Below are 25772 nucleotides of genomic sequence, written 5' to 3'. Positions count from 1 at the left end.
GACTGAAGTGTGCTTTTCAATATCTTAGTCCTACATGGATCTTTATACGGACGTCATGCGGATGTCAGCACATGATGTCATGGACGGAGGTATCATCAGCAATAATCTGTTATTACACTTGAGCCTGTCCTATAATGAACGTTCACATTTGATGAGCATTTGCTAGATCTGTTCTACTTTGAGGTGCTGGAGTTTGCATTTTATTACATATTCTGGATATTTTGGAGTAATAAGAGCCTGTGATATTTGGTGATATAAGAATGCAATGATGAGACATAGGTTGCTAATTTAGTACCTATATATATATATATATATATATATATATATATATATATATATATATATATATATATATATATATATATATAGGACATGTTTTGAAATCTTGGTGGGGAACAAAGAATCAGTTTTGACCTTGTGGGGACATTTGGTCCCCATTATTATAATGTTTTTCTGAAACATTGGTGTTTGTATTTATGCCGTAATTCATGAATGGTTGAAAATTTGATTTAATATATAATATAATATCAATCACAGAACGTTTTACATTCTTACCACTTGTGAATTAATCCCTACAATGTGAACAATTATCATGCAATAATCAAATTTCAAATTCAAATTGTATTTACATTCATACAGCGTACAATATATATATATATATATATACATATACATACACACACACACACACACACACACACACATATATATATATATATATATAGCCTTTTTTGTGTCTATTGTTTTATCAATGTGTGTGTGTACTAACATGCAGTTTACAGTAAATATTCTTTTTTGTGTGTTGTCTATTGTGATATTTATTTGTATTGTCTACTGTTATTTGTGTTGTCTAGTTGTTACCTGTCTTGCCTACTGACTGTTATAATTTTACCTGCACAATGAAGCATCTGGAGAAACAAAATTTCGCTCTGCTTTGCAAATTGATGCCTGGCTGTATGACAATAAAGTTCACTTTGACTTTAACTTTGAATATCTGGCAAATCATGTAGGATTATAAAGAAGGTTCTTCATATATGAGGGGTGTTCAAGTCAAACTGGGACTTTAAAAATAAAAAAACAAATAATAAAAAAAAAATTCCTCTGCTACATTTATACAGATTTGTCAGTATGCCTGATCCATCCTAGGACAACCTGCTGAAATGCTGACATCCGAGAAACTCATCGATTATCCAGGATCAGGTGTTCCACATGCTGAATGTTTACAGGAATGCATGCTGTGAGCTGGGAACCACCACGATGGGGATTGGCCATCTTTAAAAAGTTTACACCATTCAAATTGCAGATATCCATGAGTAACTTCGGTTGTTGTTTTTTATTTTTGTGCTAAATTTGAAAAAAAATAAAAATACATACAGAAACTTGTTGGGCCCAGTGTTACACCATAACCATCTCATGGTGGAATCCATGAGTACATCATGTACAGTAGGTATGAGTGTATCATCATATGAATTTATTAGTACCATTATGTTTTAGTCAATGTAATGGAGGTGGTGGAGAGAGAGAGAGAGAGAGAGAGCTGGACGCTGAAGCTCATGTTCTGCAGTGAGAGTCTGTGCCTCTGCAAGTCATTCCAAATCCCTGAAATCTCTGAGCTCCTCAAGGAACCCACACAGGCGGAATGAGACCTCACTGAGCTCAGCATGTCTTTCAAGGTAATGGCTTTTTTAGCTGTTTTTTTATTATTATTATTATTTATAACGAGGTTTGGACTGCAGGGGAATGTGCTCATGTAGCATGTTCTTCTCAGGCGCCCATAGAAACCTGATCTCAGATGCGCCCTTTGCAGTGATCAGGCTACAGGAGCTGGAGAACCGCCTTCCTGCTGCCTCTCACTCTGCTCTGTGCACCAGGACTATTCATCTAAAATCTTTTTTTTCTGGATATTTATATTCTCGCAATAATGCTTATTTAGGCTGCGTCCCGAACCGCATACTATATTTATTTATTGGCAAAAAAAATACTACGACGTATTGTAAAGATGAATGCTCGCATCTGGGAGATGGTAATATTTTATACGCCGCCATGTGAAATCATAGCGACTCGTAATGACGTGAGATTTTTGCGCGGTCACGGCTTGTTTTGACATTGTGGTTTGAGACGCGGCCAGGTTTGTGCGCAGGCGCAGAAGACACGTGTTTAAATGTGCGTCAAAGAGCTTAAACGTTACTAGTGGAGGTTTAGGGTGGATATATATATATATATATATATATATATATATATATATATATATATATATATATATGTGTGTGTGTGTGTGTGTGTGTGTGTGTGTGTGTGTGTGTGTGTGTGTGTGTGTGTGTGTGTTGCATGGTGTATGGTGGAGTATGGTGTATGGTTGCCATGTTGGTTCAGGATTCCTTTTTACTCGGAATAAATCTCCAACATTTTCTGCTCCAAAAACAACCCCAAACCATTAAGCTTCAACCTTCATGCTTGACTGTGGGGTGACACAGTCTGCGAACATCTTCTCTTCCATTTTCGATCTTCCACAAGTTCTTTTGCTAGACAAAACATTTCAAACTCATCTGTCCGCAAAGGAAAACACAAGATATACAATAAATGGTCAAAAGTATTAAAACATCTGACTTTTAGATAAAAAAAAAATGTTACCACAAACTTGGATGCAAACAATTGTATAGGACGCCTGTGTATGTGGTTGTGTTGTTCCAGCATGACAATGCCCCTGTGCACAAAACCAGCTCCATGAAGATATGGTTTACATGGACTAAAGGGGAAGATCTCCTATAAAGCTTTGAGATGAATGTGAATGCTGACTGCAACCCAGGCCTCCTTAACTTACCTCTATCAGTACCTGACTTTACTAACACCCTTGTGGCTGAATAAATCTACAAGAATCTCCACCAGAACACTTTAAAATCCACTTGGACTTCTTACCAGAAGAGTGGAGGTCATGATAACAGAAAATGGGAACTAAATGTGGAATCTGATGTTCAAAAAGCACATACCAATCTTATGGTCAAACGTCCAGAAACTTTTATTCATATAATGTTTTAATAGCACAAATATTATCCCTTGCAGAAGGAAACACCCTTGGCGAACGCTGCGTTTTGGGCAGCCAGGAAGGGGAATCTGGCTCTTCTTCAGCTGTTGCTAAACAGTGGCCGTGTGGACATCGACTGCAAAGACACTGTATGAGAGCTTCATTTACATTCATTATTACAATTATTCATTCAGGACATACACTTCATTAAAGACAGACTAACACCATACTTACTTCAAATTATAGCTTATGCTTATGCTTTTCTGACCAGTATGGTACCTCAGCTCTGATGGTGGCCTCCTACAGTGGCCATTATGACTGTGTGAGGGAGCTCATCATGCAAGGGGCTGACATCAACCTGCAGAGGGAGGTAAGGCAGCTGGGTTGATGAGGTATGGCCTGTTTGAAAGGTTTGCTGATCTGACTGATTGTGGGATTTTTTTATGACGATTAGGATGAGTACTTTAAGTGCCTGAAAGGGTCGATAACACCTGCATAATTAATGTACAAAAATGGTTTGTATGTTTTTTTATACAAACACATACCCTCTAAAAAATGACAAAAGTGCCACAAACAAACAAACAATAATTGTAGCAAAAACTGTAGACAAATAAGTGTTGCAAAAAAAAAAAGCAAAGAAAACAACAAACAAACAAATACAAAAGTGTAGCAAGCAAACAAAAAGTGCAGAAGAGAAACAAAATACTAATAAATAATCAAAGAATAAATGCAGAACACGAACAAAAAAGTGTAGCAAACAAACAAAACTTGCAATAAAGGAAATGTGCAACAAACAAACAAAAAGTGCCGCAAACAAGAATTTCAACAATCAAAAAGTGTAACAAACAAAAACATTAAGCAAAGCAAGCAAACATAAAGTGCAACATTTATACAAACAAAAAGTGCAGCAAACAAGCAAAAACAAAAGCTAGCGCAGAGTTGCAGCAAACAAACAAAAATGAAGCAAAGAATGAATGCAGCTAACAAGAAATACAACAACCAAACAAACAAAAAGTGCAGCAGAAGGACAAAAAGACTAAGTAAATAAATGCAGCAAACGAAATAATTGCAGCAAACAAACAAAAACAACTCATGCAGCAAACAAAATGCAAAAAAAAATAAGCAACAAACAAACAGTAAGTGCAGCAAATAACCAAACAAACAAGAAGTGCAGCAGACAAACAGACAAACAGACGAACAAAAAGGAAAGAACAATTTTATTCTACTGAGGTTATTGTGGAGGTTATCTGGTGATAAACAAGTGGTGGAAAATGGGGGCAGTAATTATGTCAGTAAGACAAACTGTGTGTGTGTGTGTGTGTGTGTGTGTGTGTGTGTGTGTGTGTGTGTGTGTGTGTGATTGATTGTTTCTTTAGACAGGTTCTACAGCCCTGTTCTTCGCAGCACAGCAGGGGCACAATGACATCGTCAAGCTCCTGTTTGAGTTCGGAGCTTCCACAGAATTCCAGACCAAGGTACTCAGGAGATGAAGTGTGTGTAATTATGCAGTTCGATTACAAACTCATAGCTGTGTATGGATCTTCATCAGTCAGCATGCATCACTCTGGGGATGAGATACACGCACAAACGTTCACAGAATGTTTAATAAAACCTTTGCACAAATGTATAGTCTGCTTTTTATGAGACAAAGAGTTTGGAAAAAAGTGAGTCAGAGAGTCAACCCTTAGTAATTAGGAGGCAGTAAATCTGCTGACCAGTGTTACCTGTGAGTTTATACTTGCTTCAGCTGCACAGCTCCAGACAGCATGGATACGCATTAATTACACAGATTACATCCTCTATTATAGATAAAGTCACCAAGTTTTTTTTGCGAATGAAACAGCGTAAAATTCTCTATATCGAGGGTGTATACTGGGGGGAGTTGTCAAGTCATATTGTTGTTAAGGTGTTAAAATGATACTGAGAAGGTTAGCATGATCCCTGTGCATGGATAAGTGAATTCTTCCTAACATCCTATTTTATTGCAACAGAACACAATACAGATTTTTGGAATTATATTCATAAAAGTGGTGTGTTTATGCTGTGTTACTTTCTGCAGGACGGTGGTACGGCCCTATGTTCTGCCTGCCAGAGTGGTCACTCCAAAGTAGTGGAGACGCTGCTCAAGAATGGAGCCAACATCCATGACCAGCTTAGTGTTAGTGCCTTCTCTTCAATTTGAACTTATTCATACCAGCCTGTAGGGTGCAGTGGTGGACAAAGTACACAAACCATGTACTTGAGTTAAAGAAGAGATAAATTCCTTCAGTGAAAGTAAACTTTCACTTGTACTTAGGTATCCAAAGAGCGCAGGCTCGACCCTGATTGGTGATTTGCTGCGTGTTTGACCAGTTTTTATCCTCATAAATAAAAAGGAATGACTGATTTTGCCAAATGTAGTTGAATAAAAAGTCAAATATTTGACTTTGAAATGTAGTGAAATTGAAGTAAAAGTCTCCACAAAAGGAAATACTTCAGTGAAGTGCAGGTACGTAAAAAAAGCTACTTAAGTACAGTAACGAATTGAGTTGCGTCTCAGCGAGTTGAGTCTCAGACTGCTGTCATAACACTGCTGGGAATGTATTTTGGGCTGACACCTGATAAGCCCATTAGATGCAATCGAATGCCCCTTGGGAAGCGAAAGCATGCAATAAGCTATTGTATAATCAGATAATATTTTAATAAAATCTATAACATTTTACATTGGTTTAGTTGGTGCATTGTTCCAAAATGTAGAGCTTAATTGAATATACATTTCACTATAGTTTATAGATGTTTACTCACTGCTTAGTAGACACTCACTGTGTGCTCTCTCACATTTCAGGACGGTGCCACTCCCCTGTTTCTAGCCTCTCAGGAAGGTCATGTGACCATCGTCCGTCAGCTGTTGTCATCCGGAGCCAAAGTAAACCAGCCTCGTGAGGTAAGAGGATCCTTTCCCCATCCTCTTAATAATGCATCGTGTCTACAGCAAGAGTTCTTGTACACTGTAAGTTCTTCTCTCGATGTCTGGTTTATGTGCTATTTGTCTCAGGATGGCACCACACCCCTGTGGATAGCAGCCCAGATGGGACACAGCGAAGTTGTGAAAGTTCTGCTACTGCGTGGCGCTGAACGAGATGCTTTCAGAAACGTATGGCACTCATTTTATTAATGAAGCAAAATAATAATACCACGGCCAACAATTTATGTGACGTTTTCCCTTTCTAATGCAGCCATGTACATAAGATACACACCAGTAGGGTAAAGTATTGGGACACACCTCTTGAATTCAGGTGTATAAATTCAAGCAGTTAACCATGTAGTCTGCTATTACAAACATTTGTGAGACGGCTTAGTGCATTCAACTGTGGTACTGTGATGGGGTTCCTCCTTTGCAGTTCATGAAATTTCATCCCTGCTAGATATTCCTAAGCCTGTAACTCTAAGTGCTATTATTGGAAAGTGAAAGTGTTTAGGAACAGCAACAACTCATGGATCAGGGGCACCGAGTGCTGAGTTCATGTTTCGTAAAAGTCGCAGACGTTTTGCCGAATCTATAGCTCAAGAGTTCTGAACTTCCCCTACCATTGATGCACGCAAACTGTGTGGCAGGAGCTTAATGGAATGGGTGTTCAAAGGCTGGGGTGTGACCAGTCATTGGGTCTGATGGGGGAGACCAGGTTTTGGCGGATGTTAGCTGAATGCATTGTTCCAGGTGTAAACTTCGGTGGAGCAGGGATAATGGTATGGGCTGTTTTTTTGGTGGTCAGGCTCGGCCCCTTCTTCTATTGAAGAGCAATCTTAATTCTACAGCAAACCAAGTCAAGAAAATTCTGTATTTAATGGTTTTGGAAAGGTTTAGAGAAGGTGATTTGGTATTCTGCACAAATCAGGGTCCATGAAGACATGGTTGGATGACCTTAACCCCATCGGACAGCCTTAGAAAGCCAAGCTTTCTCATCTAACTTCAGTGCCTGATCTAAAAAAAAAAAAAGGCTCTATTTGATGAATGGCAAAGATTCCCATACTACTCCTGTTGTTTTATGTAGCACCAGGGTTCTGGAGAAACATTGTCTCGTTTCACTGCGTCAGCTATACATGGTTGAAATGACAGTTCTTGACTTGACTTTGCTTGAAATGAGCAGCTTCTTCAGAGTGGAGTAAATAAAGCCATCTACACTATATCTCAAAAGTATTGGGTCACCTGACCTTTCCTGCTCTATGTGGTTCTTTTCCAAACTGTAACCACAAATCTGGAGGCATTCAATCGTACAGGACGTCTTTAGATGGCGTTATAATAAAATTTTGCATTCACTTGAACTTAGAAACCCAAAACCTGTTCCATCATGGCAATGCTCCTTTGCACAAAGTGAGCTCTTGAAGATCTGGTTTACATGCTTTGGAGAGGAAGATCTTGAGTGGCCTGCTATAGAGCTTTAATTTAATCCCTACTGAATACCTTTGGGATGAATTGGTATGCTGAGTAGACCCCAGGCCTCCTCACCTACATCAGTGCTGAACACAAATATCCATAAGCACTTCAAAATCTAGTGGAACATCTTCCCAGAAGAGTGGAGGGAATTCTAAGAGCAAATTGAGACTAAATGTGGAATGCAATGCTCAAAAATCACATAGCAAACTTATGACCAGGTGACCCAATACTTTTGACAATAAAGTGTATGTTAAGGTGGTAAATCCTTCTCTCAAAAGTGGTGAAGGAATGAACTTCTAGGGGAAGTTCATTCCACCACCTTGTTGCCAGAACAGAGAAGAGGCTTGAGGCTCTTCTCTCTTCTCTTCCCTGAGAGAAGGTGGGACCAGTCGAGTAGTGCTGGAGGATCTCAGGCAGCGTGGTGCAGTGTGAGGAGTGATAAGGTCTTTGAGGTAAGAAGGTGCTGGTCTATTTTTGCTTTGTAGGCATCATCAGTGTTTTGAATCTGATACGTGCAGCTATGGGAAGCCAGTGGAGAAATGCCCAGCAGTGGGGTGGTGTGGGAGAATTCGGGCAGGTTGATCATTGAGTAGGATCATTGAGTTGCAGTCTTTAAATGATGAGAGACTGAACAATCGTCTGAGCATCCGGTTTGGATAAAAATGGTTAAATCCTTCTGACGTTGTAGAAAAGAAACCAACAAGAGCGTGTCACATTAGCAACATGTGAGGAAAAGGACAGATGATTGGGCTGAAGATGAGATGAGAAAGTTGTGTAAAGACACTTCTCTTCACACACTCCCCCTTGTCCCTTGTCACAAGCCCCCTTGTTATTTTTCCCTGTCTGGAAAAAAAAAAAGTTTTAATCATAATTATTATATTTTTTAATTATCTGCCGAAAGGACGGCTCCACTGCACTGTTCAAAGCTGCACACAACGGACACTATAACGTCATAGAGGAGCTTCTAAAGTTCAGCCCGTCTCTTGGCCTTCTGAAGGTAGGACTCCATGCTGTTCATGTACAAAATGTGTTTCGTGTGAACATTTGTGAAATTGTTCCTGCCTGGGAGATGATCTACACCTACTACATAGCGCACTTTCCATCAAAACCTAATTACCTGAAAGCAGTGTGCAAGGTACAGTGGTGTGAAAAAGTGTTTGCCCCCTTCCCTGATTTCTTAATTTTTTACATGTTTGTCACACTTTAATGTTTAAGATCATCAAACTAATTTCAATATTAGTAGAAAATAACACAAAGTAACACAACATGCAGTTTTTAAATGAAGGTTTTTATTATTGAGGGAAAACAAAATCCAAAACTACATGGCCCTGTGTGAAAAAGTGTTTGATCTGAACATTAAAGTGTGACAAACATGCAAAATATTAAGAAATCAGGACCACTCTATGTGTCCTACTGTTCTTACAGATCTGAATTGTGCGGGCATAATTTTTTCCCATTTTACATTAAATACTGGCTTGTGTGTTTAGAATGGTTCTACGGTGCTTCATGCTGCTGTCATGGGCGGAGATCTGAAAACTGTGAAGCTTCTGCTGAATGCAAATGCCGATCCTACTTTACGCAATCAGGTGTGTGATGGTGTGTATGAAGCAGAAGTTGGTAAATACAGTCAGACAGTGAAGGGGATGTGGTCACTGCACCAATCAAACACAGTGAAGGAGGCGTGGCCACTGTACATATCAGACACAGTTAAGGAGGTGTGGCCAAAAGATTGCTTTAGATAGATAGATAGATAGATAGATAGATAGATAGATAGATAGATAGATAGATAGATAGATAGATACCCAAGAGATATTTATTTTAACTTGTATTAACTATTATAAGCAGAAGAACTGAGTCAAATCAAATGACTCAAAACAATGAACAGCAGTATGTACAATACAAGTTTGGGATTCATCGATAGTGTTACTCTAGCGGCATCTAGTGGACAATATTCAAATAACACCTTTATTTTCCCAGTCCTGAAATTCTTCCTTTCTGAAAAAGCTGTTAGTGCCACCCAGAAGCAATCCACAGTGTGTATAGTGTAACAAAAAAGTGTAATAACTCTAGAAAGGTTACATAAATCATGTCTTGAGTATATAGTATTAATGTTTCTAATAATAAGTTTTCATGTTTCAACAGAATCATGAGCTACCAGAGGATCTCACAAAGAACGAGCGCATCCTGAGGATTCTGCGGCTGCAGTTCTTAAATGGAGAAAGTTGATGATTGTTCCTCTTGGCCTTTAGAGTTTTATAGCCTTTGTTTTTTCTTTTGCCTGACCTAAAAATGCACTAAAAACCAAGCCAAAAATGGTGCCTGATTTTATTTTCAGCTTTAAAAACCGTCGACAAGAAATTCATGATTGCAAACAAACAGCATCTTTGTGGAAAAACTGTAAATTCATTTTAATTTGGCATGCCACACTACTGTTGAAGATGGTGCAGTTAAGATCCCTGCTATATCTTACAAAAATGGTGCAACCATAGATTTTTATAGCAAAGAAAACCATAGCAAAGAAAAATCAAACCCGGTCTATCCATAATAACTCACCCACAATCATATAGCTGTTTAAGTTTGAAGCTTTATGCTGTGTTTTTCTGAACTACAGTTATTGCATTTGGTATTTGAATTTGTTTAACTACTGGTGCTTAAATATTGTAAAGTATTTTGCAAAATGTATCTGTGAAAAGTGTGTCAAACTGTATATTTGTGAAATAAATACTGCAATGAAATCCAAAAAAGTCAAACACTATTATTTTGTGGGACCGCATTCATCATGACATTTTTCTCGATAAACGTAGGAGATGTCACAACATTTATTTCCATCCAGAGTTGGACGTTGGAAGTTGGGCCATGTTGTAAAGTCTTCACCAGGACAATCCTAAGGATTCTCAATGGAGGATCTGTAGTGGCCAATGTGAATTAGATGTCGAATGAACCGTGCCTTCATGATTTGAGCTCGATTAATCCTGGTAAGAAAAATCCATTGATTGAAAAACCTGGTCCTTTAGTATATTCAGGTTAGTCAACTAATTTTAGACCTGAACAACTGAAACAACCTCAGATCATAACACTGCCCCCTACAGGATTGTAAAGTAATCACTAGGAACCCTTTTATTATTATTATTATTATTATTATTATTACAGAATTACAAAATAATAAGTATTTTAGTTGTAGAATATTTATGATCCCCTGAATTCTGTGTGACTTATAGAAGATAAATAAGAAATTCAGATAATGCTCATAAATGTTAAGGAATTGTTTATTATTATTATTATTACTACTACTACTACTGCTAATAATAATAATTAATATTATTTTATAATAAGTAAAAGAATAAAAGAATACAGAATAAAAGAATCCTTGGATCTAATATTTTTATAAACCTCTAATGAATTCTGTGTGCCCTATAGGAGATAAAGTAGACATTCAGAAAATGCTTATAAATGCTCATGAAGGATCTTATCTTATTTATTTTATTTTATTTTATTTATTATTTTATTGTATTTTACAGGAAAATTAATGTTCAGTATTTATAAGCCCCTAACGCATTCTGTGTGAATTACAGGTGATTACTTAAAGGAGACGTTTTTGAAGAAGCAGTCAGGTAAGGTGCCTTCACTCCGATTGGCTCGGAGTATGTGACGTCATAAAGCGCCACCCCGCCCTCATCAATACGGAAGTGGAGACGCCGAACAGAGTGGGGGAAATAAGTTGAGACTAAAAAGACGCTGAAAATATAATGAAATGTTTTCACCAGTGTATTTAGTGTTTGTGGAACAATGGTGTAAGCTGCAGGACAATTTATAAAGTCTTCTAATCGTTTTCTTTTATTAGTTCAAGAAAGAAAAGTTTGGCTGTAACATCAAGATTGGGATGGCAAATAATAATTTACAGGTAAGTCACCTGTCCGGGGAAGGCGGAAGGATACATGGGGTGAAATGAGAGTAAAAGACATGGAACAGATCATTAATTACTGTTGTAGTTGGTTTGTGTTTTTTTTATACATTTGCCATACATATATATATATATATATATATATATATATATATATATATATATATATATATATATATATAGGGTCACATTGTTCATATGAGTCTATAATCGATTATATAATCATACTTTTATATATTTCATGAGAAACATTTCACATGAACTTCAGCCTGACTCTGTATTATTATTATTATTGTGTTCTGGTATGTGCCATGTATCCAAACCTGTCTAACCAGTTCTCTTACAGTTTCTTGTTCTCTTTTCACTACAAAAAAAGGGCTTACAATTTGTGATTCTGTAGTTAAAATGTTTAATTTCTGATCAGAAGGTTGTGAGTTTAAATCCCAGCACCACCGAGGTGCCTTCACTGGGCCTTGAACAAGGCTTGGATCCCTGAAAGCTCACTTGTATAGATGACATGATTGTATTGGAGCATTTGCCAAATGTCATAAATGTAATGTAAAGATCTTGTGGTTTATCATAATTTCACCATGACTCTGGAGCCAGGCTATGGGCATTAGGGGTGTCGGGGTTTAACACGATACAGGAGGATTTCTTTGATGTCTTTGAATCCAAATATGCGACAATTATTGATATTTATTGAGTTTCTAAATAATGTTTCTTTTCAGGCTTGTAAAGTTTGCATTGATCATAATTGATTTGCTTAGCAGTCATAGGCAGGTCTGTGATGTGGCCTGGGGGTGGGGTATGGTGCAGATGGTGGCACCAGGGGGCCGGTGTGACTTGTGATGTGAAGTGAGACGACACTAAATACATTTATACCCACATTTTTCAAGTCAGTCCAATTACCCATGTTATAAGCAAGACACTGATTGATTGCATTTATGGCATTTTGGCAGAAGCCTCATCCAGTGTATATTCAATTGTATAACGCTTTTAACAATGAACATTGTTAAAACACAAAGCAGCTTTACACAGATAATGTGGTGATAAAAAATGAAGATGTTCTTTATAAGTGTAAGTTTGTCCCTGATGAGTGAGTCGGTGGCGACTGTGGTGAAGGAAAAACTCCCCGAGACGGCATAAGGAAGAAACCTTGAGAGGAACCAGACTCGAGGGAAACCCATCCTCATCTGGGTTGCACCTAATGTCCATTTATTGCAGATATACGATGTTGCTTATATTTAACTCATTATTTTACAACTCAGCAGTTTAGAGTTAAGGGCCTTGCTCAGGGGCCCAGCAGTGGCAGCTTAGCGATACTGGGATTTGACTGTATAAACAGTCTGCTCCAATGGCTAAGGACCACTGTGCACCTCAACAATGATAAAACTATAATCAGTGGGCATTCGGGTGACGAGTCTGGCTCCTCTACATGTTTCTTCCTCATTCCATCTCAGGGAGTTTTTCCCTGCCACACTTGCCACTAGCTCACTCTTATTAGGGGTAAACGCATAGGCACTAACATATAAATTCACATTTTAAGTCTGTAGGACAGTGATTATTGCTAAAAGCGCTCACAAACAACAAATTTTCTGATCAGAACAATAATAAAAGGTTAAGATGATCTTAACCACTGAGTTCTCACAAAGTCACATTAGTATAAATGTGTGTTTAGCGCTTCATGGTGGTGGCAGGAGACTTGTTTTTTTTTTACTCAACATTTTTCTCCAATGACTGTCGTTCAGTCAAACCCAAGAGTGAACTTTCTAAAAAAAAAACCCACTGAAGTTCTTCTCCTTTTTTTGTGTGATAGAAAGCCATCGACTTGGCCACCAAGGCTTCAGAGGAGGACAAAGCCAAAAACTACAAGGAAGCTTTGCGCCTCTATGAGCAATCCATTCAGTACTTTCTGCATGTGGTGAAATGTAAGTGAAACTCCTGTATAAATCCTGTGGATTAAAAGCATCTCGACCGTATTTACCTTCACGTCTAATCTCGGGTCGCTTTCATTTTGTAATATAATTCAGCGTCCTGTGAATTTCTCCAGGTTGGAGATTTATTGTCCTGTTTTAGCTGGGCTCTGGTTACCGAACCTCACGAGTCTCACATTTTGGTTCCATTTAGACTTTCATAACCATCATAAAAGTTATTTCATGACAGGAGTTTTTGGTTTGTTGAGCACCAGATAAGTGTCAAACATGTTTGTTTGTCAGATCTTACAGATTTTACAGTTACCAGTAAGTGAATTACTAAATAAAGCAAAGCAGCAAAACACAATGGATTACTTACAGAAGCCTGTACTTCTCTCAAATCTTACTTCATCTCTCAAAAGAATGACGAGTCCTTTTTTGTCATTGTTCACAAGCAAGATGATAAAAATGTTATTTCCTGATGTAAAATACGGTTTGGATTACAACGATTGAAAAGGATACATTCTTCTGTCTGGGATCTACAGCACAAATGTACACATTACTGTATGTGGGAATATTGATTGCAAGAGACCAGACAGGATTAACACTTTTACTGTACTGTACTAGGGTTCGTTCTTTTCCCGGTTGTTTTTCTAAAAATTGAAGGTTCACATGAAGGTTCACAAGATTCACCTTGGTCCTGCTTTAGAAAACGATGTGATCATTGGTTGGTCAGAAGCCGTTCGCTCTCCTTCGTTAGTGCCGTTCATCTGCACAATTCAGCGATGTAGCAAATAATGTTGGAAAACGGCAAACAATTGTACACCATCAATTAAACGGACGTACCAAAGCATTCACGGTTCGTTCGATCAACGAGAAATGGCTTTACGATGCGCACAAGTGACGTGATGTGGTGGTTGAACAAGCAGTTTTTTCAATTCCGATGTGAGAAACGTTTAAAAGGCAACTGAGGAAAAACTCTCTTATGGTCAGAACTGATCTCTGTTTAAAACTCATACCATAACCGATTATGTCGGCGTTTTCGAGAAAATTGTCTACGGTTATGAGCTGATTTGTGTATTCTTCGTGACTCAGGGATCCGATCTTTAAACAAACGTGAACGCGTCCAAGCAGGAAACAGATGAGTGTGAATCAGGTGCTAGATTACTGATAACTCGACCTGAATGGAGTCATTTATCTGTCATCTGTGGAATGTTACATTCGAAATAAAACGCGACTCTGCTGCTGTCTTCCAGACAAGGCTCAGGGCGAAAAGGCCAAGCAAAGCATCAGGACAAAGTGTAAAGATTATCTGGATAGAGCTGAGCAGCTCAAGGAATATCTGAAAAAGGCTGAAACGCAACCACCTGTCAAGCCTGTCAAAGTGTCCAACGACAAAGGGTGAGTTCTCGCCACACAAAGCAGCTGATGTGAATGTACTAACAATAGGATCAGTCGTGCTCTTCATTAACCATGAATGCAATTTCTCACAGGAATGACAGTGATGATGGTGATAACTCGGAGAAGAAGAAATTGCAAAATCAGCTTCAAGGTGTGTGACATTTAGTTTCAACCAACGCAACATTTTTGTATTGTGTATTGTGAAGATATTAGGAACTGTTACCTTTTGCAGGTGCCATCGTCATGGAGAAGCCTAACATTAAATGGAATGATGTTGCTGGATTAGAAGGAGCCAAAGAGGCGCTGAAAGAGGCCGTCATTCTACCCATTAAATTTCCACACCTTTTCACAGGTAAATAAAAAAAACAAAAAAAAAAACATGGTAAGATTCTGATTCGACACTGGTTTACTAGGTTACAGACTTGAGATACCATCAGTTCTTAAGTGCTAGTTCAAGTTTTTCTGGAAGAGGTAGATCTTCATTCATCAGTACAAAATAAGCAGTTCTAGAAGATCTGAAAAAGAGTGGTGCAGTATGAGGAGAGATGCGAGTTTTGATGTACAGGTTCATTTTATGGCTTTGTAGGCAAGCATCAGTGTTTTGAATGCTGAAAGCCAGTAGAGGGAGCAGCTGTGGGGTGGTGTGTTAGAACTTATGCAGGTTGAACACAAGTCAAGAGTGACAAGAGTATCACCTTATCAACATGGCTTTTTATTATTCGCTCATGAATATGTAATGGTTATGTTTGATTGTGATCAGTGTTTCTGCTTGAATAGTCAGTGGGTTTTTTAGGTATCAAGGAAACCTTTTGTATTCAGTCTACGCCTGTAAGGAATTCGCTGGATACTAAATATATATACAGTACAGACCAAAAGTTTGGACACACCTTCTCATTCAAAGAGTTTTCTTTATTTTCATGACTATGAAAATTGTAGATTCACACTGAAGGCATCAAAACTATGAATTAACACGTGGAATTATATATGGAATTATATACATAACAAAAAAGTGTGAAACAACTAAAAATGTCATATTCTAGGTTCTTCAAAGTAGCCACCTTCTGCTTTGATTACTGCTTTGCACACTCTTGGCATTCTCTTGATGAGCTTCAAGAGGTAGTCACCTGAAATGGTCTTCCAACAGTCTTGAAGGAGTTCCCCGAGAGATGCTTGGCACTTGTTGGCCCTTTTGCCTTCACTCTGCGGTCCAGCTCACCCCTAAACCATCTCGATTGGGTTCAGGTCCGGTGACTGTGGAGGCCAGGTCATCTGGCGCAGCACCCCATCACTCTCCTTATTGGTCAAATAGCCCTTGATGCCTTCAGTGTGACTATATATATATATATATATATATATATATATATATATATATATATATATATATATATATATATATATATATATATATATATATATATATATATATATATATATATATATATATATATATATATATATATATATATATATATATATATATATAGAAAATGTCGAAAAATATGTAATTTGAAAAAAAGATTTTGAACAAATTACGAAAAGGTGATAAAGACATCCACAGATTAAAATATGTTTATAAGTATGACTGTTTTATTGCCATGTTCAATTTTTGTTAAAAAAGTCATAGCAATACGAGAATAGTCATAATATTTTAAAGAAAAAAAGTCTAACTTTCGAGTATGAAGTCGAAATATTTTGAGAATAAAGTCAAAATTACGAGCTTGTCACATGAATCCTATACTCCACAATTCGCTGAGACCCCGAGTGAGGTACTGGGGTGGTTTCTTTGAAGACCATCCTCATAGTCTGTTAAGAAACATCATCTCCTCTTCGAGTAACACGCTGAGGCAACCATCAATATCCTTGGAGTCGACCACAGCCATTTCAGACTACACAAAAGCGGCAGTTTCCTCAATGTCTGTCTAAATATTTTCTTCTGAATGAATAAAGCTTCCTACATAACCACTGCAGTGTTTGTTTATAATCCTTACTCCATGCCGATGTGCCAAAATACTTTTTCCCTTATTGCTTAACCAAATCCTCCATATGTATTTTATGCAAAACCGCAAACGTTTTTTCACAATTCTCAAAATATTGCAACTTTATTCTTGTATTGCTAAGACTTTATTCTCATGATCGTAGAGTTTTTGTTGTTTTGTTTTATATGGCACTAAAATGCCATCGTAGATAAGCAATACTCAAAATAAAGGAGTGGAACCGTTGTTCTGTAAAGTCATGGTACCGTATCATGAAAGATTTCAGCTAAGAAAATTCCACAGGATGCTAAAAAAATCCTCTTTAAGCAATTTGTAGTCTAATACATGCTAATTTGAAACACCATTGGTAGCTGTTTCTGACTTTCCACACTGAGAAGATGAGAATAAAATCAGCAGCGGGGAAGAGTTGCCAGAAAAAAGCATTTCTATGCCACTACTATATAATTGCTCACTTGCATTGTGTCAGATAGTGTCTAGAGAACCCTCTGTAATAAAGTCTATTAGAATGACGAGAATGTAAATTCAGCAAAAGTCAACAAAGCACATGCACAGGTTCTGCAATACAGCATTGGGGTGGATCTTCATATGAACCAAATACAAAGCTTGGACTTTAAAGCATTTGTCAGGAGGAATACACAGAATCGTTATTTAATAGTGTTTGATCTTCTGTTTAGTTTTTACCAACTGTGCAATCTCTCACTCCCAGGAAAGAGAACTCCATGGAGAGGGATCTTGCTGTTTGGTCCTCCAGGTACAGGGAAATCATACCTGGCTAAAGCAGTGGCCACCGAAGCCAACAATTCAACCTTCTTCTCCATCTCCTCCTCTGATCTTGTGTCCAAATGGCTGGGGGAGAGTGAGAAGTAAGTCCTGGTCCTGAACTTGTTTGAGAAGCATGATCATGATACAGACTCTGAAACCTAATCATAAGTACAATGTCTTTTTATTATGTATGAACCTTAAGGGATGAGGCTTATAATCTCTACACTTAATAATCCTTGCATGTTCCTCCTGCAGATTGGTAAAGAACCTGTTCAGCTTGGCTCGGCAACACAAACCCTCCATCATCTTCATCGACGAGATCGACTCTCTGTGTGGCTCCAGGAGTGATAACGAGAGCGAAGCAGCTCGCAGAATAAAGACAGAGTTCCTGGTTCAGATGCAGGGTTAGTCAAGGGGTGGAAACAGGACTGGTGTTTTACATTCATGAGCATACAGTATATCATTCTGTACTTCTTTTCTTTTTTTTTTGTTTCTATAGGTGTTGGAAACGATAACGAAGGAATTCTGGTGCTTGGAGCAACAAATATACCTTGGACTTTAGATTCTGCCATCAGAAGAAGGCAAGAAATCAGTATTTATTGACACTGAAATGATATTTATTCATTTATGAAATTACTTTCATTAATTTATGGCTTAGATTTTTTTTATTTCCAAAATTACAGGATTATCAGGAAGTTGTTCTAATTAAATGTTGTGGTTTTTTTTTAATTTTTTTTTTTTTATCTACGTTCTGAAATAATAATAAAAACTGCTAGTTAAACAGTAACATGTAAGTGTAGACAACTTGAAGGAAATCTTGATAAAGTTTTAGATCCCTAATGAACAGGCCAGAGGTTCAATTATTTGAACCTCGATTTCATTTGATTCGATTCAGTTTTATTTGATTCAATTCAATCCAATTCAATGTTTGAATGCCCCAAAGCAGCTTTACAGAAATATAACAGGTTAGAAATATGTGTAAAATTTATACTTAAGTGCCTATAAGTTCATCCCTAATGAGTGTGCCATGACGACAGTTGGCGACCCCCATTACAACAGAAAAAACTATTATATTACATATAAATGAATTTGTATTTGATCGAGTGAAATAAGTACCTGAGTGATCCCGTACCAACCAGCAAGAATTCTGACTCCAACACACACAAATTATTCCTGTCCCTTTAGGAAAGAACTCCTAATATCAATTTAGGTATAAAAGACACCAATCATAGAATGAACCTCTTGTCCGGGACAAGATTGTAGATCTGCACAAGGCTGGAATGGGCTACAAGACCATCAGCAACAAGCTTGGTGAGGAAGACCATTGTTGCGATAATTCAAAAATGGAAGAAATACAAGATAAGTCAATTGCCCTTGCTCTGGAGCTCCATGCAAAATCTCGCCTAATTGGGTAAGGATGAGAAAGTTGAGGGATCAGCCCAGAATTACACTGAAGATGCTTGTTAATGATCTCAAGGGAGCTGGGACCACAGTCACCAAGAAAACCATTGGTAACACACCAAAATCCATCTGCTCAAGAATGCACATGAACAGACCCGTCTGAAGTTTGCCAATGAACACTTAAATGATTCTGAGAAGACGTGGGAGAACGTGATGTGGTCAGATGAGACCAAAATTGAGCTCTTTGCCATCGACTCGACTCGCGGTGTTTGGATGCAGAGAAATGCTGAATATGATCAAACATGAAGGAGGAAACATTCTGCTTTGGGGCTGTTTCTCTGCTAAGGGTACAGGAAGATTTCACCACATGAACAGGGCCCATGCTGTAGAGTCTTGGATGAGAACCTCCTGGCCTCAGCCAGAACACTGAAGATGGGTGGTGGATGGGTCTTCCAGCATGACAGTGACCAAAATCTACAGCTAAAGCAAAAATCTAAAGGTCTTGTAGCCCATTCTAGCCTTGTGCAGGTCTACAATCTTGTCCCTGACATCCTTTGGCAGCTCTTTGCTCTTGCCCATGATGGTGGAGAGGTTTGAATGGAAGAGGTTGATTCTGTGATTGGTGTCTTTTTATACACATAATGAGTTAATAGTAGGAGTTCTTTCCTAAAGGGACAGGACTAATTTGGGTGTGTGGGAGGTGACAGTGGTGAGGAAGAAACTCTGAGAAATGGACAGATAGACAGACAGGCACTAATCTCAGTCTTTGTGCTTCTCTGCTCTGTTTCTTCTGGCTCAGGTTTGAGAAGCGTATTTACATCCCTCTTCCTGAGCAGCATGCACGATCGTTCATGTTCAAGCTGAACCTCGGTACGACTCCGAACAGCCTCTCCGAAGACGACTTCATCACGCTGGGGCAAAAGACGGAGCACTATTCAGGCGCCGACATCAGCATCATCGTCAGGGACGCCCTCATGCAGCCCATCCGCAAAGTGCAGTCAGCCACTCACTTTAAAAAGGTGAGCGAGGAGAAGTTTATGAAGTTTAAAGCATTAGTCTGATTTTTTTTTTTTTTTTTTTTCCTTTCACCAAATACAACAATGATTCGAATTTGGATTATTGTATAAATTATTGGTGATAATTCCCATTGTTCAGTTTCCCGGAAGTTTCAATTTCACCAGGTATTTGAGTCGATGAGGAACTTTTTGCTGATGTTTTCCTCCTACAGACACAGTTCCTGAATTTGGGACACGGTCCGAGTTTAGTTTGAGGTGATCTGAGAAGACATGTGACATACTGTGTGTGCAGATTTCTTTTTTTTTAAATAATATTTTTTTACATAAATTTCTTTGAACTAATTATACGAAACAAAAAAAACCCTTTAGCTCAGCACATACGTGAACATAGGAGAAAAGAACATGAATAAATAAATAATTAAGCAAGTATATAAGCAAGGAAACAAAAAATAGTATTCTTACACTGGGTTGGGGAACCCCTGTAAAGGTCCCAAATCTTGAAGAAGGTTTTAGTAGAACAGTGTGACATGCAAAAAATGTATTAATTAGGAATGACATCCATAATAATATTGTGGCAAAACTTTTTTTGTTGGAGCCGTGTCCTTAATCCAGATCAAGAAGACATTTTTCCTAGCTGCAAAGGTCAGTAAATTGAAAGCCTTCCATGCGTGATATTGGAAATAGGAGTATCTGGGAGGCCAAGAAGAAGGCACATCTAATTCAATTGGAACATTAAATATAACACACAGATCATCCACAATACCAGACCAATAACTCTGTAATTTGACACATGACCAAAAACACTGGAACCATTCTCAGATTTGTATTTGCAACAGTTTGGGGGATACATGGGGATCTATTTTATTTTTAAGAACAAGTGTTGTGTGTATGATGATGAATCATTTCTGCCACACATTAGCGAGACCTAGGTCTTTTACCAAGCTTGCTTAGTAGCATGGGATGTAAGAGAGCTGTTATGAATTAGCGATTAGCACGTCTTGGATTCTTGTGGAGATGAAGATGCTCTTTCTACATCAGAGGTAGCATTTTAAGTTAATAATATTGTATAAGTACCAATAAAATGTTGGAGATATCTGAAAAATTCACCTTTTAGTAGGCTATATAGTGTTTCTGTACCATCTGAAAGGACAGCAAAGGACCTATTAAATAGACCTCCTAGCCTAGCTAACCCCTGTGTATACCATGCTGTAAAACCACCATCTCTGAATCCCGTCAGAAAGTCTGGATTACCTCGAACGGGTGTAAGAGGAGATGTGAGATGAAGGTTTGGATGGATCGCCATGCTCTGATCGTATTTATTGTAATAGGGTTAGTGCAGAAGGGACTGGAAATTTTTCAGTTGATCTAAACCAATCTGCCATCACCCGAAGATGAACAGCCAATTGATACAGTCTAATGCTCGGAAAATCCAAGCCCTCATCAGAACCGGTCATCTGCAGTTTTGGCATTTTTAAACAGGGTTTCCTTTAACTCCAAATAAAGGAACTCAACCAGCCTTCAAGCACTTTGATAACCTTCTTAGATAGCAGAATAGGGATCATTTGTAAAGAATAAAGTAGCCTGGGTGTAATGTTCATTTTAATAAGGGCGATCCTCCCCAACCAGGAAACCAGCGTCCTACGTCTGCCTTGATGGTATCCAGAAGAGGAGGGAAGTTAGCACTAAACATTTGAGTATATTCAGGAGTTATGCGTATCCCCAAATAGACGAAACCAGAGGGAGATCATTGGAATGAAAAAAGAGTTCTGTCAGAGCTGGTATAGATGCTGGAGATCGCAGCGGCATAGCCTCAGACTTTGCTAAATTTATTTTGTAACCCGAGAAAGAACCGAATAACGAAATGGCATTAATCAGGTAAGGAACAGAAGACTGTGGTTTAGACAGAAAAATAAGCACATCGTCTGCATGAGAGTCATTTTATGTTTCTTTTTTTACCAACAGAAACACCCGATATTAGAGCATTCTGCCTTAATGCCTGAGCTAATGGTTCGATCGCGATATCGAAAAGCAGTGGGCTGAGAGGGTCATCTTGCCTATTCCCACGGTGAAGAGAAAAGTTGCTAGATCTCATACCATTAGTGCGAGCCGCTGCGTGTTGTAGTATTATAAAGTACTCTTTCCCAATTCTATTGCATAGGTCAAATTTTTCAAATGTATAGAATAGATACGACCGCTCCACCTGATTACAATGCCTTCTCGGCATCCAGAGAAAGCACGAGGGCAGGTTTATTAGCATGCCAAGAAAGCTGGATAATATTAAGTACTGTGTAAATAATTAAGTAATGTGTCTTCTCACATTATCAGAGGAGTTCTGGACTTTTACAGAACCGGTCTGATCGTCTCCAACAATGCAAGGGAGCACCTTTTCTAAACGCATGGCCAATGTTTTAGAAAGCGACTTTTGGTCAGAGTTTATTAGGGATATTCGCCTATAGGGGGCGCAGTATTCAGGATATTTCCCTTTTTTAAGAATAAAGGAAATATTTTCTTCTCTAAGCGATTGAGGCAGACTACTGATATCAAAAGAATGGTTAACCATAGCCATTAAAGGATCTAGGAGAATGTCTTTAAAGGTATTACTAAACTCACAGTTTAATCCGTTTGGCCCTGGGGGCTTCCCAGAGGGCGTGGATGTTAAACAATGCTTCCTTTCCAAAGATAGGGACATTTAACTGTAATTTCTAAACCTTTGTGGCCCTAATGCGTTCAAAGCAGCACATGTAGCAATCAATTCCCTGAGAGAATCAGATCTTGGATTTGAAATATAATTTTTCGAGGATCTTTAGTTGTCCATTCTGTTGACGTCTGTTAAATACCACAAAGGACACAATTAAACCTCAGGAGAGTGTGTGCAGATTTCTGTATTATGCATTAATGAGATGATTTTCTTGCTTTTATGTGCAGGTCCGTGGAAAATCTCAGAACAACGATGTAATAGTGGATGACCTGTTGACCCCTTGCTCTCCATCTGACCCAAACGCGATACAGATGACTTGGGTAGACGTGGAATCTGATAAACTGCTGGAGCCCATCGTCAGCATGGTGAGCACAAAATGTGAAATATCGTGATATTTGGGGGGATTATTTAATACCCGAGTGCAAACCTGAGCATCAGAACATTATGGGTGCTAGATCTAGGGTGTTATATATACCGTAATACTTACTTTACAAACTTTATACCAACTTTATAACCTCTTTAACTCTGTAACGCTGCTTAGAGAAAATGTCCATAGTTAAGAGCGTTATACAAATAAAAATTTATTAAAATTGAGTTGATGCAACATAAACAAGTGGCTTAAATAAGACAATTGTTGATTTACTGTACACATGAGGTGTCAGAAAGTTGGTGTACTTGACCAAAGTGTGTGAGTGAAGTTGACCAAAGTTTAATAATTCATACGAAAAGGATTTAAGACACTTAATTTTTTGAAGGCAAACAATTTTATAGGGCGTCTTTGGATGCTATAGCATGAGTTTTTCCCTTCACTTGAAGTAGGAGACCCAAACCTCTGTAAGCATTACAATGCTCCTGTGCACAAAGCCAGCTTCATGAAGATATGCTTTACATGGGTTGAAGTGGAAGATCTCCTGGGATAGAATTTTGAACTCAATTTTATTGAACATGATGAATTAAAACACTGACTGTTCACTTCACCACACACACTTTGTGGACATTAAATGAATGTCCACAAATCTCCACAGAATCCACTGGAATATCTTCCCAGAAGAGTGGAGGTTTTGCTCTTTTGCTCAGGTGTCTACAGTTGTTTGTCCATAGAGTGGACAGAAGTTACCACGTTTGTACATTGTATTAGAAGCATTTGCACCACATAGCAGGCAAAGCACAATCCAAACTACACACTAGTGTGAAAGTAATTAATTAATAATTAGAACCAACCCCAATTTTTTAAAAAAAACTGAAAAACTGTGTCAAATTTAAATAAAAAACATTTTTTGATTTCTAAATCTGGTAAACCCATATTTTATTTACAGTAGAACATTAAAAAAAATAATAATTTACCAAATGCAACACGTTTCAAAAAAAGGTGGGAGGAGGCAACAAAAGTATTAAAAGAGTAAAAATTTAACAGTAAAAGCAACAACTAATCAAACAGGTCAGTAAGAACAATTTCAGAATAATGTACAATTGCAAAACAGTTGAATATCAACATTTACAGCACATAATATCATCAAAAGTTTCAAAGAATTTGGAGAAATTTCTGAGCACAAGGGACAATAACCAAAATCAATATTGGATGTTAATTTAATTAATTAATTAATTGAATGATCATCTTTGGGCCCTCATTAAAAATCATTGCATGGGCTCATTAACACCTCTAGAAATAATTGTCTGTGAACACAGTTTGCAATGTCATCCACAAACACAGGTTAAATCTGTATCGCGTGGAGAATAAGGCGCACGTGAACATGATCTAGAAACGCCACCATCCTCGCTGGGCCGAAGCTCGTTTAAAATGTACTGAGGCAAAGTGGAAAACCGCTCAGAGAAATTATAATTTTCATTTCTTTTTGGAAACCATGTATACCACGTCCTTCAGACTAAACATTTTACACAGTGTCCCAAACTTTTTGGAAATAAATAATTCAGAAAAAAACACAGCAATAGCTATTCAATGGCAGTACTCATTCTCTCAGTCGTTTATTTATTGTGTCCCTGTTCTCCAGGATGACATGCTGAGGTCGCTGGAAAAAAACAAGCCTACTGTGAATGAAGAAGACCTGAAGAAGCTGGTGAAGTTTACTGAGGATTTTGGCCAAGAGGGCTAACTACACCAAGAACCTTTTGTTTTATGCTTTTTTATATTCGCTTTTATTTTTCTACTCAGTTTGCATGAAGCATGGCGAACCTATCTGCCTACTCGATACGGTGTAAACAGGGAAACGAGATCATTTATTTATTGTATGTGGATGTTATAATGGTGGGAATAATAAGCTGGATGTGGGCACTTGCTGTCTTTTTTCTTCTCTAGCTGCATATTTACATTTACGGCAGACACCCTCATCCAGAACGATTCACTGGGATTTGAACTCATGACCTCACGATCCAAAGACCAATGCCTTAACTACTAAACCTCCACTCCCCATATGTTTTATGTGTACAGTACAGGACATTAGTGATGGAAAGATCGGATTACTCTAGTGACTTGGTTCTTTAAATATCGTTAATCAAAACGAATCTTCTTTTAAGTCATTCAGTTCATTTCATTTCTTTGCTACGAAATAAAATCAAATGTTACATTTTCAATAAGCAGATTTTCCAACACTTCTACAAACAACGTGGACCACATGAGTCGTCCGTGGGCCTATTCTAAAAATAGCTCACCATAGAGCCACTTACCAGTAAACTGCATCAATTTTTTTTTGTTGCTATTCTTTTTTAAATCTGTCACGGACAGACCAAGAGTCGGAAACCGGAGTATGGTTAAAAACCTTGTCTTTATTTAGTCTAAACATATACAAGGCAGAGGCTTGAGGAGAACCGGAAAGCGGGTAGAACCCATAATGTGGGTATTCTAGGGTTGATCGCCAATGTGAACCGTTAAAGGCAAACCTATCTTAAGCGCATCCTCCGAAGCGGAGCTAGGAGCATGGAAGTATGGGGAATACTAGTGGTAGGCAGTCCGGTAGATCCCTCATGGCAACGAGTAAATCTGACCATCAGTGAGGTGGAATCGGGACCTTAATAAAGGGGAAAGGTAATGGGGAACAGGTGTAGGTGATTAGAGCAGGGAGAGGCTGAGTGAGAGTTAGAGTCTTGGAGAGAGGTGGTGGTTCCCTGACAAAATCACACTTGCATTGGTTTGAATTTAAAAATGACAATATTAAAATATAGATGAATATAACTAATTATTAATAATAACATATAATTAAAGTAAATTGAGCAAATTTATTTCAGAAGTGTGTAT

General features: G+C 38.1%; 2 protein-coding genes across 3 annotated transcripts; both read left to right on the top strand.

The window, feature by feature from the left end:
- Positions 1–1538: 1538 nt before the first annotated feature.
- ankrd29 (ankyrin repeat domain 29) lies at positions 1539–10171 on the top strand. Of its 2 annotated transcripts, none has more exons than XM_046856874.1 (10): positions 1539–1673; positions 3061–3171; positions 3294–3392; positions 4399–4497; positions 5082–5180; positions 5847–5945; positions 6057–6155; positions 8338–8433; positions 8924–9022; positions 9579–10171. In XM_046856874.1, the coding sequence occupies exons 1-10, from the start codon at positions 1662–1664 to the stop codon at positions 9660–9662; spliced, it is 897 nt and encodes a 298-aa protein (XP_046712830.1). In that variant the 5' UTR covers positions 1539–1661; the 3' UTR covers positions 9663–10171. The 2 variants fall into 2 exon arrangements, with proteins under 2 accessions (XP_046712830.1, XP_046712829.1); XM_046856873.1 differs by lacking the exon at positions 1539–1673 and adding an exon at positions 1777–2023.
- Positions 10172–11103: 932 nt separating this feature from the next.
- On the top strand, positions 11104–24812 carry LOC124391743 (vacuolar protein sorting-associated protein 4B-like). The gene is made up of 11 exons (XM_046858535.1): positions 11104–11337; positions 13154–13265; positions 14507–14651; positions 14744–14802; positions 14884–15003; positions 17352–17508; positions 17663–17811; positions 17907–17988; positions 19608–19827; positions 22750–22887; positions 24532–24812. Exons 1-11 carry the CDS (start codon positions 11317–11319, stop codon positions 24631–24633), a joined length of 1305 nt encoding a protein of 434 aa, XP_046714491.1. The 5' UTR covers positions 11104–11316; the 3' UTR covers positions 24634–24812.
- The last annotated feature ends 960 nt before the right edge of the window (positions 24813–25772 follow it).

Source organism: Silurus meridionalis, chromosome 9 (assembly GCF_014805685.1).
Source record: "Silurus meridionalis isolate SWU-2019-XX chromosome 9, ASM1480568v1, whole genome shotgun sequence".
In the NCBI taxonomy this organism is placed as follows: Eukaryota; Metazoa; Chordata; class Actinopteri; order Siluriformes; family Siluridae; genus Silurus; species Silurus meridionalis.
The sequence above is the reverse complement of the archived record's forward strand: the minus strand, read 5'-3'. Positions and strand labels throughout refer to the sequence as shown.